An 18,376-nucleotide genomic window follows, 5' to 3' on the forward strand; every position below is an offset into this window, starting at 1 on the left:
TTTCTCCATGTTCTTTGTCCTTCTCTGTCAGCTCAGAGACGTCTGACCTCCAGTACATCCCCTGTCGGCCATTAGCTCCCCCAGCCTCTCCCATCTTCAGAGAGCCCAAGGCGGTTCTGCTCACCATGGACGAGGTCCAGTCGCCCCTGAGCCCCAAACCCACCGACACGTGTGTGCACCCACACCGCGGCTGCAACCGCTTCGGCGTGCCCAGCCAGAGTGCCTTCTTCTCCAGGCACAACCCCCATAGCCAGAGAGTGCGCCACATAAAGGGTAAATGAACAGCAACGTCTTATAAATGGTTCGTTGACGATGATGATGATGATGATGATGATGATGATGATTACTCAAGGCAATCTGTTCTTTCCTCAGGCATCCATGGTCAGCCCATCTGTTGGATCAATGACATCATGCTCGGCCGCCAGGCAACCATGTGCCGGGGCCGACCCATGACCCCAGAGAGCTGCCTAATTATTTGCGGAAAGATCCCGACCGCAGCCATCGGCACCAACAGCAATGCCCTTCCCATCAACACGCTCACTGGCTTGCAGTTTTTCCCCATCAAGCTCATGGACACCCCTACACTCAAACTGTGTGAGTTCAAGCTGCTTCCACTTTGTCTTCCACTTCATTTTGCGGAGTGATGAAAGGCTCAAGTGTGTGGATTTACTTTTGGATTTTACTCAGTTTTGGTTAAGTGAAATGTATAGCCTTATTCAATGGTCTTGGTGCACCATTACCTCTTCAGTCCTTTAAAAGTAGTGTCCTTTTTGGAGGAGGTGTTTTAACTGCTGCTGGTGTGTAATAGAGCAGGTAACTGCTGGCCTGGTTGATACTGGTGTGTAATAGAGCAGGTAACTGCTGGCCTGGTTGATACTGGTGTGTAATAGAGCAGGTAACTGCTGGCCTGGTTGATACTGGTGTGTAATAGAGCAGGTAACTGCTGGCCTGGTTGATACTGGTGTGTAATAGAGCAGGTTACTGCTGGCCTGGTGGTCTGGTTGGTGCTGGTGTGTAATAGAGCAGGTAACTGCTGGCCTAGTTGGTGCTGGTGTGTAATAGAGCAGGTAACCCTAGAGCTCACGGGGGATCTGGCCCTCACACTGGCCTCAGGGCAGCTGCTCTCTGTGACACAGAGTGGCTGACAGACTATGGCCACAGACATGGGGTCATTTCAGAGTCACTTACATGCAGCATGAAGAGTAAAAAGTTTGCTGTCATTGCCCTCGGTGAGAGTGTATATCAGAGAATTCCCACCTTGAAAATGATAGGGTGGTAGTGAACCCATGACTGTAAACGTCCAAAAGAAGATGGATCAAGGACTTCCATCTATATTTGAAGGATTGTGGCGACATATTTGGTTTAGGGGTTCTAGTGAAATGTTTACTCTGTCCACCTTATTCACAAAACCCACCTTTCGTCCGGTTTTCATTGTCCGTCCATTCTGTTTACATTATAACTTAGTGCAGTCTCAGCAGGCTAACTAGAATATGCTTCAACTTATATTTCTTTTGAAATTTTGACAATTCTGCACTCAATATGGATATTATATACAATATATGACAGACAGAAAAATATAAAAGTTTGCTGGCTTAGGACATGTCAAGCACGGTCTACCACCACATTAAAATCAATACAATGCAGCTTCGGCCGGAAATAGAAAACCGTATTTCTGAATACTGAGTCATGGCAATGCCCATTGTTGGCTGAATAGCTGAACTTGCTTGTTGGTGAAAAGCAAATCCCAGATGCAGTAGTGTACAGTGATGGTCATTTTGATACCATAGATTTAATAGAGACCCAGTCAGACCAATAGTATGAAAAATCAGGAACAGAGTTTATTTACAATCCGGAGCAGATAGCTACTGACGCAGCCATGCAGAACAGTAAAACACTGCAAAGTCATAATATTCCCGCTTATCTCTAAATACAGTGACACACAGATATACACAGGGACAGTACAGATATCATACAGTCATTATAGAATCATACTTTTAGTATCAAAGTGACCCACTAATGAGAAATGCAGAACATTAAACCACATATTGGAATATTGGGCATAATGCAGAATGTTAAACCACATATTGTAAAATTGGACATAATGTTCTATTCCACTTTCTCTCAACAGTATCCCAGATGCAGTAGTGCACAGTATCCTAGATGCAGTAGTGTACAGTATCCTAGATGCAGTAGTGTACAGTATCCCAGATGCAGTAGTGTACAGTATCCCAGATGCAGTAGTGTACAGTATCCCAGATGCAGTAGTGTACAGTATCCTAGATGCAGTAGTGTACAGTATTCCAGATGCAGTAGTGTACAGTGTCCCAGATGCAGTAGTGTACAGTGTCCCAGATGCAGTAGTGTACAGTATCCCAGATGCAGTAGTGTACAGTATCCCAGATGCAGTAGTGTACAGTATCCTAGATGCAGTAGTGTACAGTATCCCAGATGCAGTAGTGTACAGTATCCCAGATGCAGTAGTGTACAGTATCCCAGATGCAGTAGTGTACAGTATCCTAGATGCAGTAGTGTACAGTATCCCAGATGCAGTAGTGTACAGTATCCCAGATGCAGTAGTGTACAGTATCCCAGATGCAGTAGTGTGCAGTATGTTGTCAGTGCTCTCTGCACCTCTCCTTACTCCACAGTAACCCATGCATGGAGAGATGAACTAAGAGACCTGACAGAGAGGGTGGGCCATCTCATACCCAGCAAGAACTCTAGAGGTCAGTATTACAATGTCCAGCCCAGAGCCGTTTAAAGGCTCTCTCTATACGGCTCTGGTCCAGCCTGGAAGATTTAGTCTTTTTCCAGAGAATTTCAACCCTTTGTCACGGTCAAGTTATACAGAAATAGAATCTTCATGTCAGCTTTAAACTCACAACCTAACCACCTAAGCTTCCCGTTATGATTGACATTTACTGTTCTCCAATGATATGATATATTTTAACTCTTTGACCCCATGGCCATAAATGTGTTGATAAAATAGAGGCCCATCTCTCCTCTCCATACTCTAATAGGTAATGTTGTCCAGTTGATAAGGTCGGTTTCAGCCTTTTCCCCACTAACCCACAGGCACCTCTCCCAGCCGAAGCCCAAACAACAAGGAGGAGGCGGACATCAAACTACAGCTGATGGTAACCGCCAAGGGCAAGTTATAGCTTCACCCATACTGTCTATTAGAAGTAGCAGATCTAGTAGCTGTGAGATTTGTAGTTGTCAGTCGTAGTATTCAGAATCAGAATCAAAAAACCTTGACTGGAAGTATAAGGATTGTCCTTGGTGCAGTCGACAACATAAATCAAATGATTTATTCCGGAGACCCCCGTCCTTAACAAAAGACATAGAGCTATGATTTACTATGTGATGGGACATGTGAATGCATTCCAACAGTAGCTTGGAGAGGCAAAAGCCAACATAGTGCAGTAACTGACCATGGACACAGCACTCAGATGTGTTTGATGGCTGTAGTGGAGCATGCGGTGTGCCTGACTCCTCCATTCATCTGTGTGTTGTGCTTCACTTCTGGGCTGTGACCAGCTGATCGACATCCTGTGTCAGATCCTGGGGATGAAGTCCATTAGAGAGGTGCAACAGTGGTTACTGACTGCAGGGCAAAGAGGTAAGTCTCTCTCTCTCTCTCTCTCTCTCTCTCTCTCTCTCTGTCTCTCTGTCTCTCTCTCTCTCTCTCTCTCATAGTCACTAAACGTTGCCTTTGATATTATTTATATGGGTTTGCAGCCATACTGTCTTCATGCAATAATGTATTGGTAAATGAGCATTTACTGTAGTATTTTACCATTTTACAAATAAAACAACTGTCTATTTAGAGAAGGACCTTTTGGTGAACCTGCTATGTAATGCACTGGATGAGCATCAGCCTCAACCCTCATCCAGTGATAGATCAGCCAAGGAAAGCCCTACTGTGAAATCAGTATCTTCAAACCATAACATGACCACTGGGGATGAAGAAGACACCAAGACCAGGTACCATCAGTTCTGCCACCTTGTGGTTAATGAGCAGAAGATCATTCCTTTGTTTGTCAATATACACTGCAGTATGTATGATTTTCATATTATTTTTTCCTCAGAGATTCATTGCCTTCAAATGAAGGATTTACAGGTAAGAATGTTCATAATTTAATCATGCACCCCTATGCAGTGCCTATAAAAAGTATTTACCCCACCCCCCAGATATTTCCACTTTTACTGCTTTTATAAATGGAATCTTGATCAATTTAAGTTGGCCTTTAATAATTAATTATTCATTAATTAATTTATAATTATATTAATAATACAATAATTTACAAACATTCCCTCTTTAATGTCAAAGTGAAAGCAGATGTCTTCAAAGTAATGTTAATTAATTAAAAATATATAATGCAAAATAAGTGATTGCATAAATATTCAGCAAGTCAGCATTTAGCAGATGCACCTTTGGCCGCAATTAAAACATGGAGACTGCACGGATAAGTCTCAGTTTGGCTTGCACATCTTGATACTGCCATTTTACCCCATTTTTCTTTCCAAAACTGCTCAAGCTCTGTCAGGTTAGAAAGGGATCGGGGTGTGAACAGCCCTTTTGAAGTCCAGCCACAGATTGTCTATAGGATTGAGGTCTGGGCTTTTACTCGGCCTCTCCAGAACATTCACCTTGTTGTTTTTAAACCATTTCTGTGTAGTTTTAGCTGTATGCTTTGGCACATTGTCTTGCTGGAAAGTAAATTTTCTCTCAAGTTGTAGTTCGATTGCAAACTGAATCAGATTGTCCTCCAGGATTTCCATATATTTTGCTGAATTAATTTTACTTTTACCTTTACAAGCCTTCCAGGGCCTGCTGTCGAGAAGTATCCCCACAGCATGATGCCACCACCACCATGCTTCAAGGGCTTTAGGGATGGTGCGTTTTGGTGATGTGCAGTGTTTGGTGTCCGCCAAAAATAGCATCTGGTTTGATGGCCAAAAAGCTACATTTTTGTATTGTCAGACCAACGAACCTTCTTCCATTTGACCTCGGAGTCTCCCACTTGTCTTTGGGCGAACTTTAGTCAAGATTTAATAAGAGCTTTGTCACTCACCCATAGAGCTTTGACTGGTGAAAAACTTGGGCAAAAGCTGCTATATGCATGTTTCTCCCATCTAAGCTGCTGAAGCTTTTAACTTTTTCAGAGTTGTCATAGGTGCCTTGTGGCCTTCCCCACTATTATTCTTCTTCTTCGTCACTCAGTTTGTGGTGATGGCCTGCGCTAGGCAAGTATGCACATTTGCCATATTCCTTACATTCCTTAATGATGGATTTCACTAAACTTCAGGGGATTTTCAGTGACTTGAAATCTTTTTGTATCCATCCCCTCACTTGATGCTTGTCAATAACATTTTCTTTCAGTTGTTTAGAGTGTTGTTTTGTCTTCATGGTGGAATTATAGCCAGGAATACTGATTGACCAGTGACTGGGCCTTCCAGACACAGGTGTCTTTATATTACTATACTACACATTACCTGCACTCAGGCAATCTCCATTTCACTAATTGTAAGACTACAATCACCAATTGGCTGGACCACTGTTGATTTAGGTCAGTCTTTAAGGGGGGTGAAAGGCCAAATTAAATTGACAAAGATCCCATTTATTAAAGCAATAAAAGGGGAAATATTCAAGGGGATGCAGGCCCTGTACCTAGGTCCTTATATTTTAGATTTTACTTTTATTTATAGCCAATAGCATAATTTGTAATTGTATGCACTGCATGCAAATATTACAGCACACATGATGCCATAATGTGGAGTCTTGTATATTGCCGTGTTGTACTCTGTCCCCATGTGTGTATAATCAGTGGTACATTGACAGAGTACATGACCAGTAAGGAGGACACGAAGACCAAGCGAGCTCGTTCAACAGTGACCCGGAGCAGGCAGAGCACTCCCAGGCCCCCAAGTGACCAGAGGAGGCTGTCCAGCCCAGCCGTGTGTCACCTCCTGTCTCCGCCAGTGCTGCGCTACACCAAACGGGCCTTCACCCCTCAGGTCCCTGTGGCCAGCAGCATCTTTCAGGAGGAATGGACCAACTACTGCCAGCAGAGCCATAAAACCTGAGGGACCAGCAGCCGACAGTACTGTCACTGGACTGGGCCTTGTTTCTACCTCCGCTTGTGTGTGTGTGTGTGTGTGTGTGTGTGTGTGTGTGTGTGGACACTAGTATGCCTAATACTAGAGGAATGACTTTGTCCATCTTGAGAACAGTAAAAATGGCTGAAATGCTAGCACCAAACCAAGCTTTGTCTTTTTTTCCGTTGAATGTTGGAGGTCAGAAAAGACATCTGTATTTAAAGTGGTTTAATGGTTAAGATATTGATGTCTTTTCTTAATGGGGAGGTATCAATCTCCTCTCTGTTGTGAGTGTAGAGTGTGTAGGGCAGTGTTAGCAGCAGGAAGGATTTGAACTACATCTACTGGAGCTACTGAAAATGCATGGGAAACATATACAAATAACCCCAACAGCAGCATAGCTGGCACTGATAAAAGGCCTGCTAGCATGCTATCTTATTTATCAATATAGTAACAGGACAAGTAAAAGGTTGGTTTATTTGTATTTCACATCATGAAAAAACAAAACTGGAGATGGAAGTGTTAGTTGTGTTTAACATCATAGTACAAAGAGTAGCTAATTATTACATACAGGCATATGAAATTATTCAACCCATTTACCATGACATTGTGGTCATGATGTGTCATTAAATCTAAAATAAATGGCAAAGTTAGAGTTAGACTGACAAACTGAACAATAGCTCAAATATCAACAACTGTCAAATTATTCAAGTGCCACATGCTATGCAGTAAATGAGGCTGAAATTGTGTTAGCCTTTCAGTAAGTTAAGCCTTTGGGAATGTAAATTATAATACAAACATGCTACAAAAATGTGACCGGCTAATAAAAACAATGTTTGGAAAAACATGGGTTGAATGGGCATCATTATTTTTTATATATGCTTTTTAAGTATACGATAGCAGGAGGAATTGCTTTTTTCCTTGTTTCATGATCAGATGTTTCAAATATGGAGGTGTTAAAGGTGAGGACAACAATGTAGTGAAAGTGATCAAACAAGGTAATTTCAAATGGTGTAGGCCTATGTGCCAGATAATGGTCTCCATTAATCAACACAAATTGATGTGGTCAGGGGCCACGATTTATAAATCTAGTCAATCAGAAGTGAATGATAAAATAGGCCTAGGCTAGCCTGTTCTGTGCGTAATATGTAATTTAATTGATTGTGATACATTGTCTCTAATTTGTTTTCCGTGACCTATTCTGTTGACTGAAAATAGCAACAGCCTACAACATCAATCTCAGAGTTTCTCCTATTAAAGTGAGCAATGTTTAGAAAACCCCATCCACTCGCCTTCCACGGTTTATCATGACGTGATGTTTATTACCGACAATTAGGTGAAAGGTCGTAGCGGATATCCCATTGTAATATGTTCTGTAGTAACGACGACGAACTTCATTCATTGAGTATATTGGTAGGCCCCCAGTGATGTAATCTTTCTTTTCTTGTCTTTTTTTTTTTTTAAAGCGGGACGACTTTCAAAAAGTAAAGAAACCTAGTAATAGTCAATGGGCGATGTTAAATCATCATAATAAGTGTCAAGTGGCAAGCACCAAACAAAAGACGAGTCTTTCATCAAGAACGGATTGATTGAGTCTCTGATCAATGGAGACGCGACGCACACGGTGTCGTTGGCTCATATATGTAGGAGGGAGTTCATCTGCTTCACTATGAGGTGAGCATCAAATCTCAGCGCTGGGCCTGTTAATGATTAGTGATAGCCGCGTACTTAGAACTTGAGCGTGGAGTTTGGAGTCTGCCCTCCATCGAGATAAACATAATTGGAGTACTCTTGGATTTCTGTCTTCTCTCCGGCTCCTGTGTGGCCGCTCTGTCCGACTTCTTGGGCTCTCCTTTTGCTTAACCATGCAACAGCACGGCGTGGTCGCTTGTCTACTCCTCTCACTGTTTTCCTTCATTGCCTTAGAGAGGGACAGTTCCTATGCTCTCCCTATATATTAGGTGTTGTTGCCACAACAGTCAGTGCTCGTCCAGCTCAGTCAGAATTAGTACAGACATCAATGGTACAGATAAAGAATAAAGATACGATTCATTTGGACATAGCTGAGGAAAGTATTGAGCTCTGTCAAATGCATGAAACATATAGGGAAATAGTTCATAGTATGCAGAGGGTGATAAGGGGTTACTCTGTAGACTTTTTACTCTGACTGACAGATTTGTAAGATAGACATTCCGTGACACACATAATAGTAGGCCTGTATGACCATAGAGCTTATGGAGGCCTACTATTATGTGTGTCACGGAATGTCTATTTACAAATCCTGTGTCAGAGTAAAAAGTCTACAGAGTAAACCCCTATCACCCCTGCTACTATGAAACTATTTCCCTATCTGTTTCATGCATTTGACAGTCAAATACTTTCCTCAGCTTTGTCCAAATGAATGTTTTTTTTTTTATCTTACCATTGATGTATGTACTAATTTGACATGTGCTGAGGAGCACTGACCTGTGTGGCACAAATAATATATAAGGGAGAGCATAGGGAAATGTCCCCTCTAAAGGCATTACTGATGGCCTCAGTGGCGCAACCCGGGAGTGACACGTCAGTCCTGACATGGTGTAACTGATCACTCTCAATCAGCCCTATCACTCCTTCTCAGGCATGATGATTGTTAATGCAGCATGGAATCAAATGCTATACAAAATTGGCAAGAATCACGGTTGGCCAGTCATGACTTTGTGTCTAAATCATTGTGAATTGATTGATCCACAATGTGAAATTCATGTATAAATATCAGTAAGTTATGAATGACCCGTTTGACTTACATTTGTCTTACAATACAACAGGTATTTTTTTGCGTTGGGCCGATGGCTGACTATCAATGATCCCTTTTAAACTGTGCTGTGCCTATAGTCAGTTAAGCAGTTGGGCCGATATCTGTTATCTCAGACACATCTCTTGTGAACTAATATGACTTTAACATGTTGCTCAACATGATATCTGTGTCAGCGTAGAACATGATAGCAGTAGATAGAAGTAGAAAAACAGCACACAGGAGCCATGAGAATAGGTGTTTTTATGTTGGTGGAAAACTTGTATTACAACCATGATAGATAGATAGATAGATAGATACTTTATTGATCCCCAAGGGGAAATGCAAGTGCATTATGCAAAATACGGAAAGCCTTATCAGAGGGCAAATTCAATACCAGATTTTGTTTTATAGCCAATGAATGAATGCTAAGACAACTAATTGCCCATTACAAACCTTTGATCAGAGCACCATTCAGATGTAACATTCAAATGATCTGAGCAATGACAGTTTTTCTTTTGCTGTTGGATCTTTCATACCAAAAGATTCAGTTACAGATTTGGAAGAGGAGACTACAGTGTATTTGCACACCTCCACTGTCATCATACATTAGAAATGTCATTGGCTGGCACTACACAACACCCAAATTCCTGATGACTTGCAGGAATTTCACTTATTTGAACATTAAAATCAGGATGTATCCCTGCTACTTACAGACACACTCTTATGCTCTCCAGACCAGCAAATTCATTGTCCAAAGAAAAGAGGCATGCACTCCCATCACTTCAAAGATGTTAGTGACCACACGGCCGTCCCTCGCCTCCTCCCCTGCTGTGTTGCCTCTCTGACCCCCTCCCTGCCTGGGCGGATATATGTGTTGTTTCAGGTGCGGCCCCGGGCCCTCGGCTGGACAACCGCCGGCTGTATCGCTTCAGCTACAGCACTGACTTCCAGCTGGACCGTGCGCAGGGCTCGCGCCTCGGGGCCACAGGCTTCAAGATCTCCAGCGGAGTGGACATTAACTTGGTGTGGAGGAACCCTGACAATGAGGACGAACAGCTACTCCGTGTCGAGGTAAGGGCCCTGAGCTTTGGGGGGAAAGACACAATATAGTGGGCAGTGTTGGTCATTTACATGAAGTATCCAGTTAATTTGGTGATAATTAGTTGGTTTATCCCTGAGAGAAAATGTTGTCTTTATTTGACCTTTTTTCAAAATCTGTGCTTCCAACTGAACCTTTTCTTGGTAGTTAATATACCCTCACATGTGTTCAGAATGTATTTTGAAACGTTTTAAATGCTTTTTTCCCCTTTCTAGCTTGTATTTCCTCCTCTATTTCCTGTCTCTGCATTCAAGTCATCACTCTCTAATCCTTTTGTCATTCTGCCCCTGACAGATCTCAAATGTCCAGATTGAGAATGCGCTCCCGCGCTCCGCCAAACGCAATATCTTCAAGGGCTCCTCTGCTGAGGACATTCTTGGACAAACCAAACTGGCAGCACTGCAGACCCCATTTATGGTGTACTGGAAGCATGGAAAGGTATGTTTTGGAAAACTACTTGACAAACACATATGAGTCCTCATGGGGCAGGAAACCCTACAGATTATTAAGGATGAGTTCAGAGTTCACAAGATTCTGCATGTCAACATAAATGTTTGCTGCAGTATTCTTGTATTTAGATATTACTGAAGTTGTGGTGGACTTCCAGTAATCAACCCTGTGTGTGTGTGTGTTTTTCTCAGGTGAGGAGCCTCTTTTGCATCAAAGGCGAGCCTACCACCATCAAGAATCTGAAAAGGGGCGTGGCCAGCATGCTGATGATGCAGCTCAGGGGTGGCAAGATGTTTGAGGTAAAGTAGATGGAGCTGGAGATGCTCCTGCACACACACACCCATACACACACACATACCCATACTCACACACACACACACCCATATACACACACACACACACCCATATACAAACACTCATGCATCCATCACCAAGGAGTTACCCACTTTAAATCACTGAGCTGAGTGTCTAAGAAACAGATGGTAATTGATACTGAAAATCTGATAGAGGGAGAGTGCCAGGTGTTCAGGTTGAGGCTGTTATTGACCCTAAGGACTCTGTGTGCAGGCCGATGTTTCGGGAAAGTGTGTTGTGGAGTACAAGGCTACCAAGAGCCAGGTGACCCGAACTAAAAACATGGACACCTGTAAAACCAAAGAGACTGGCTTCACCACCCACAGTCAGGTATGTGAGCACAGCCTCAGGATAATATCTAACATGCAATTAATTAATAATTTATTTCCCCATACATATCCAGTTCACTGTCTTCTCATCATGTGTCTAGTTATGTAATTTCAACATCTTCCCTGTCCTTCTCCTCCTTGTTCCATTTGTCTCATCTCTCTTACCGTATTTTGAACTGACTGAAGCCAGCATCCATATATGACATCCTTCTCTCTCCCTCTCCTTAGGTTCTTGGTGTGACCACCAAATCAAGCTCAGTCACCTCCATCACACTTGAAAATAACTTCATCAAGTCGGCTGTGGCCGAGGAGATACACTCCCTGTCTATGAATGCCCACCATGCTGTGTCTGCCCGCGTTATCTCCAGGTAGCTGAAGTAGTTCTTTAATCAGATGTCCTGTACTAATGGCGATTATATGCATTTGTGTTTACAATAAGAATGACAAAGGATTAATGAAGTTAACTATAGTGTTCCAATCATATATAATATTGCTTCATCAGTACATTTGCATTTGTATAGTCTATGAACTGAGATGACCTTTTCTATTCCCCCGCAACAGACAAACACTAACGCTGGAGACCACTGAGGCTGGACCAGAGGAGGTTGCTGGGAAGGATGCTGTTGGAGTGGTCAAATCACTGAATGACAATCTGATTTCTGTGGGCATCATGGCAGAGAAGATCAAGACCAAGTGTAAAAACTGCCCCAAGGTGAGCAGCTCATTGAACTCTTGAGTTTAAATTGCATAACCTTAACCATATCCCTTTGTCTGAGTTCAAGTTTAGCTCATTGCTTCTGCTTAAACTAGGTTTTTCACCATAGCTCTAACGTTCCCAAGACCATACATTCAATGGCAAATATCTGCCATGTGCATTACAGTTTACAGGGTCATTTCATGCTCATGTTTCTGTTGTTATTCACAGCTGATGGACGTGTGGCAGGACGTGAAGAAGGACCTGGAGCCGGAGAACCTGTCCAAAGCCACGGCCCCTCGCAGCTTCCTCAACCTCATTCAGAGCCTGAGGAAAGCCAGCAGTGTGGACATCTTGCAAGTGCTAGCAAACTGCAGCAAGCCTTCCCTGTGAGTGTGGTCTCTGGCCCCGTGACCTGTAGTGACCCCTTTATCTTCTAGTGATCTTCTGTATATTTCCCCCATCTGTCTGCCTCACTATCAAGCTGTTTATCGTTCATGTTCAGATCTTCATGTTCCATCCCATGATATGTATCTGTTTATCTATGTGTTGCATACCTCCGTTCTTGTTCAGAGAGTCATGTCCATCTCCCTGACCTCTGTCCTGTCTCTCCCCCCTCAGGCCTCAACTGGTGGACGCTGTCACCTCCGCTCAGACCCCTGCCTCCCTGGACGCAATCTTGGAATTCCTGGACTTCTCCAAGAAGGACGGGCTGATTCTTCAGGAACGCTTCCTCTACGCCTGCGGCTTTGCCTCCCACCCCGATGAGAAGATGCTCCAGACTCTACTGGTGAGCAGGCTGCCTCTCCTCCATCTACCTGTCACTTACTGTACATAACAAACATATGGAAACTTGGCATCCTACTGTAGGATATTCTGTATCCACCAAAAATCATTATTTTGTTCAGCTCAATAATTCATCATTGATCAATTTATTCCCACCTCATCATTTGTTAAGAATATTCCGCTAAGTGTATCGCAACATAGAGGTAGTAATTCATAGTGTATCTTTTCTTGTAGGACATTTCAAAGGGAAAGGTTGCCAACACTGATATCAAGGAGTCTTTGGTAATCATCATGGGGGCCTTGGTGAGAAAGCTTTGCCTGAAAGGAGGATGTGAACTGCCGGTAAGTGTCTTGCATGCTATTATCTATTGATGATGCAAGGGATGACTTCAATATAATTACATATAAAGTGGTATCCATCATCCTATCCCTATGATATGTTTACTTACATAGGTTGTTCACTTTGCTGTGATTCTTAGTTAGCTAGTTGAATTGATTGATGAACTGATCTGGTGGGTGTTGTTCACTTTGCTGTGATTGTTAGTTAGCTAGCTGAATTGATTGATGAACTGATCTGGTGGGTTTGGCTGTTGTGCAGACTGTAACGCAGGTGAAGCAGATGCTGCTCGAGGGCCCAGACAGCACGCAGGACGAGGCCCAGGTCCAGATGTACCTGCTGGGCTTGAAGAACTCCCTGCTGCCCGAGGCCATCCCACTGCTGGCCAAGTATGCAGAGTCTGAGGTCGGAGGCTTCAGCACCATCGCCATCACTGCCCTGCAAAGATACGATGTTGCCCTCATCACCAAAGAGGTAATTGAGATGGTTTTCTCGGGGTGGGCTAATTGTTACTGGCTATTGCACTGGTCTGTTGAATTGTTTGAAGTATTTTCCTACCATAGTGATTTTTGCAAATGTATTTATTTATAACTATTTTATCTATTGTTTTCTATTTATTGTCATATCTATTTGTGTGGTCATATTAGAAGTACGATGGGTTGATAGATTAGCATTTAACAAACTCACAATGGCATGAATAAAGAGTACAACAAGATAATATCTTTCCATTTTTACACTTGAATACGATTTCCATTTCATTTCCATTTTTACACTTTTTGGATTCTCATAAACTGCCCCATATCCAATGCCCCAAGATGGACTAGGCAGTGAATCTCTGTTGGCATCGCGCACCATCATAACAACCCGGTTCTCCTTCCTCTCAGGTCAAGCTTGCCCTGAACCGCGTGTACCATCAGACCCGGCGGGTGTACGAGAAGAACGTGAGGGTAGCGGCGGCCGACGGCATCCTCAGCAGTGACCCCTCTTACATGGAGGTGAACAATCTCCTCCTGTCCATTGGCCATCTCCCGCACGAGATGAACAAGTACATGGTCTCCAAGATCGAGGATGTCCTGCGCTTCGAAATGTCTGCCAGGTGAGTACAGTACAGCAGGGTTCCTGAGCACCAGCTCATTTAGTGAACACACCCTAGTGCACAGCATCACCGCACAGTGAAGACACCCTAGTGCACAGCATCTCCACAGTGTTCACCAGCTAATCAGTGAACACACCATAGTGCACAGCATCTCCACAGTGTTCACCAGCTAATCAGTGAACGCACCCTAGTGCACAGCATCTCCACAGTGTTCACCAGCTAATCAGTGAACACACCATAGTGCACAGCATCTCCACAGTGTTCACCAGCTAATCAGTGAACGCACCCTAGTGCACAGCATCACCACAGTGTTCACCAGCTAATCAGTGAACACACCATAGTGCACAGCATCACCACAGTGTTCACCAGCTAATCAGTGAACACACCATAGTGCACAGCATCACCGCCGTGTTCACCAGCTAATCAGTGAACACACCCTAGTGCACAGCATCACCACACAGTGAACACACCTAAAATGTGTCTGTAACTCCAAACTTCAAAGGAGGGCTCAGTGTTTATTTTCTTTTGTATTGCAGTAAAATAGTTCGTCAAGTGATGAAGGACATGATCTCTCACAACTATGACCGCTTTGCCAAGGTTGGATCATCATCCTCATATTCTGGCTACATGGCGAGTAAGTGTCTTCTTAGACCTAACTTGCTTGTGATGTAAACAAGTGTGTGTGTGTGTGTGTGTGTGTGTGTGTAAGTGTGAGTGTGAGTGTAAGTGTGAAATGGAGAGAGAGTCTTACAAATCTTCTTTGGCAAGTAATTATCGGAGCATTTTCCTGATTGTTGACCTCTCCTTCCTGGATATCTGCAGAGGCCACTGATGTCACTTCCACCTACAGTCTGGACATCCTGTATTCTGGCTCAGGCATCCTGAGGAGGAGCAACATGAACATATTTGGCCTCAGCAATGTCGCCCTCCTTCATGGACTCCAGGTACTGCATCCTGATAATGATCATATATTCACATTATTCACACAGTGGCCATTGTAAACCAAAACGAGGCTATAGGGTACACTGATACTAACCATATTGCAGTTTCCGAATTTTATTCATGTGTAATGTTGTAGTGTACTAAAGATGTTTTTCTTGTTATTCAACAATCATGTATAATCTCATTTGCAGGTGGCTATCGAGGCTCAGGGCATGGAGTCTTTAATTGCAGCCACCCCTGACGAGGGAGAGGAGGACCTGGAATCATTCGCTGGGATGTCTGCCCTGCTCTTCGATGTCCAGCTCCGTCCTGTGACCTTCTTCAAGGGCTACAGTGACCTCATGTCTAAGATATTCTCTATGTCCGGGGACCCCATGAGTGTAGTAAAGGGCCTGATTCTCCTGACAGACCATTCCCAGGTTAGCACTGCCTTCGCCCCGACTGCTCATACCCAAAATTGGAAAATGTCCAGCTAGAATGTAACACCATTTTCAACAAGTTAGGGGTGACTTAAGTTAATGGCATAAGAATGCATTATAGACAATTAATTGGACTCCTACATTTAACAATAGAAATAACTATATAATAATAATAATAATAATAATAATAATAATAATAATTATTATTATTATAAAAGAAGAACCTGCCTTTTGTGTGTTAAACATTCCACCCCTCTTCTGTCTCCTATAATGGATATAATGGATTAGAGATATTCCAATGAACACATTTGTGCTGCCATGTCTGTCCTCAGGTCATCCAGTTGCAGTCTGGACTGAGGGCCAATGCTGAGTTCCAGGGGGGCTTGGCCATCGACATCTCTGGAGGCATGGAGGTCAGCCTGTGGTACCGCGAATCCAAAACCAGTATTAACAACAGGTCAGAACTTTACCTTACAAAGACACTTGGACAGGAAATACATTTGTGGTTTATTATAACAAATAAATTGGGGTTGGTTAGAATTGGGGTTAGGGGTTGGCTTACGTACCAAAATTTAAATCGGTGCATGTGTGGATATCTTCTCAACAGACTACCCAGCTCTAATTTGGAAATGTCAATGAACATGCCTGTTGAATGAATTGTGAATGAAGGAGTGTTTATTGTCACCTCTAAATAGCTAGCTGCCCTCAGACACCTAATTAGCTTGCACTATGATTTAGCAACGGCACTGGTTGTCCTTTACTCTCTGTTACTCCCTTATTCCTTGCGGCCGCCCAAACCCCCCAAGGAGTTTCTGGTCACCAGAAGCCAGTAGTGACCAGGCCTGGTAAAGCCTTTCGTAATCCTGCTGGGTCATACATCGGCAGAGATGGCAGGACAGCCTCGTCTTTGTCTCTGGCGGGAATTTCAGCAGGCATCCGAGCGCCAGCGTGTGCCAGCGGGCCCAACGGGCAGAGGCAGGTGTGGGGATCAGGGGAGGTGGCGCAGCTCTTCCTGGTCCGCGGACGCACAGACAGACAGGCTATCTATAGGACTCCCACTAAAGCCCTGGTGCTGTCTAGTGCCAGGACATGCTTCAGCCCCTGTGGCCACACACACAGAGAAAGTTCGGCCCAAGGGGTCGTAGGCTATCCAAATACAGGACGGCCGTGTTGAATTCAAGAGCCCTTAGGCTATACGGTTTCAGCGTGTATTTGGTGTCCTTGAGGCGTGCTTGATATTGTTTCATGGTGACTAGGTGTAGAGCCTGTGCCCAGGGAGAAGCCATTAAGGCTCTAATGACGAAGTTGCATGTGGATTTATGAGTACGACCCAGAGTAGCACATCCAAGCTCTGAGAGATTTACACTGGGTGACTGCTTCCATTTATTTGTACTTTTTTCTTTCATAAACGGTTTCATTAGGAATTGAGGCCATAAATTACATAAGTCTCATGTGAAATCTTGATTAGTAATATGCTTTTTTCCAAAATATTCTGAAATTTCATGGCACGCTGGAATGAACCAATTGAATGTTTTTGTTTTCCATAGGGGAGCGCTGGTGGTGGCAGGTGATGTGACTGTGGATGCAGACTTTGTAAGCACGGGGATGGAGGTGAGCTTCGAGATGGAGGCGTCTCTGGACTTCATCACCACAGTGCAGTTCTCCGAGTACCCCTTCCTGGTGTGCATGCAGATGGAGAAGACCACCTTCCCCTACAGGTAAGAAATACTTTACACAATACTTTACAAAATACTTTACACTTTATACTTTACACTCATTTAGACTAAGCTTGTTTTGGTTTGGTTTGGTTTCTTTGTTCACTGGTAGTGAGTTGCTGTTCTAGAGTTTGCTGTTAAAACGTTTTTTTTTTTTAGCCAAAATGTCTTTGCTTGTTGCTGTCAGTCAGTGCTCAGTGGTTTGTGTTGTCCCTCTGATGCAGGGAGGTGCTGGCCAAGTTCGAGAGGCTGCCTCAGGGCAAGCAGTTTGTGTCTCGGCGAGGCCGGAGCCAGCTGGTGCCGGGCTCGGAGTTCCCTCTCCACCAGGCCAACTCTGACATGTGCAAGCGCATCCACGCCGAGGACGACTGGTAGAGGAGCAGGAGCAGGAACAGAGGGCCTGTATACGGGAACAGAGGCACTGCCAGTGGACTTGCTTAACAGTGTGAATGTGTGGAGATTTGTCAGAATGTACAGATATGCTGGGCTCATTCAAATAATACTGAAAAGGAAAAATATATTATGATTTGTTTACTTTTTGTGGAGGATTCACATGTAATGATTATTTGAATGATCTCAGTGTGTTTACTTAGGCTTATGTCATTTCACCAGCAAGACTAATCCTTTTCCTCCATGCTTCATCTTAGCAGCAAAGTTACAGTATTTATTTTTTAACAGAACGCATTAACAAACATCATCCCTATAGCACCAAAGCCGTAGGACTGAACACAACTCTGAGACCAGCTCCCTCTTACATCCTCACACAGAATGTTTACATGCTTCAGACTATTTAAACCTTTTCAGCCGAAAGTCATCACACTCATCTTGAACCACCTCAATTCCAATAGTGTCTGCTGCACGTCTTCTATACACTGAGTGTGAATGTCATGTTTTAAGTTGTATGTGTATGTATACATATCCTTTTGTGTCCTGTGTAAGCACTAGTCACGCCACGCTGAAGGGTATCTATATGTACAGTATGTGTAAATATATATGCAAGTGTTGACACTGACCCAGAGTGTACTCAGGTAAACATAAGCCACTGATAGGGGTTTATTGAGAATGCAGATTTCAACAGTGGGCCTTGTTTTGACTTGTTAAATTCTTACTAGTCTAGCTAATTTGAGGAGTTGGTGAAGTGCTTCATTTTTTTATGAAACTCTCCAGGGTATGAATGGAACATTTAGCATTATTATGATGTGTCCTTTTTTTTATTGTGATTCATGTTTAACATCAAGGAGCAATTCTGGTTGATAACCAGCTGTAATTTTTACCCC

At 43.4% G+C, this 18,376-nt stretch overlaps 1 protein-coding gene and 1 long non-coding RNA gene across 2 annotated transcripts; both read left to right on the forward strand.

Moving 5' to 3' along the window:
• Positions 1-3,075: 3,075 nt before the first annotated feature.
• On the forward strand, positions 3,076-3,981 carry LOC143135297 (uncharacterized). Its single transcript, XR_012988890.1, has 3 exons — positions 3,076-3,137; positions 3,541-3,622; positions 3,831-3,981. It is a non-coding gene; the product is annotated as an uncharacterized LOC143135297 (long non-coding RNA).
• A 5,099-nt stretch (positions 3,982-9,080) lies between these two features.
• mttp (microsomal triglyceride transfer protein) lies at positions 9,081-17,514 on the forward strand. The gene is made up of 18 exons (XM_076293276.1): positions 9,081-9,099; positions 9,762-9,949; positions 10,272-10,415; positions 10,619-10,726; positions 10,995-11,111; positions 11,339-11,478; positions 11,672-11,822; positions 12,036-12,193; positions 12,426-12,594; positions 12,825-12,932; positions 13,189-13,401; positions 13,812-14,023; positions 14,560-14,657; positions 14,846-14,967; positions 15,157-15,384; positions 15,717-15,841; positions 16,932-17,102; positions 17,324-17,514. The coding sequence occupies exons 1-18, from the start codon at positions 9,081-9,083 to the stop codon at positions 17,472-17,474; spliced, it is 2,622 nt and encodes an 873-aa protein (XP_076149391.1). The 3' UTR covers positions 17,475-17,514.
• The last annotated feature ends 862 nt before the right edge of the window (positions 17,515-18,376 follow it).

Source organism: Alosa pseudoharengus, unplaced genomic scaffold (assembly GCF_046254945.1).
Source record: "Alosa pseudoharengus isolate Yale_2024_CS ecotype anadromous, Long Island Sound unplaced genomic scaffold, YU_APseudo_1.1 YU_APseudo_1.1_scf_2, whole genome shotgun sequence".
Lineage (NCBI taxonomy): Eukaryota > Metazoa > Chordata > Actinopteri > Clupeiformes > Clupeidae > Alosa > Alosa pseudoharengus.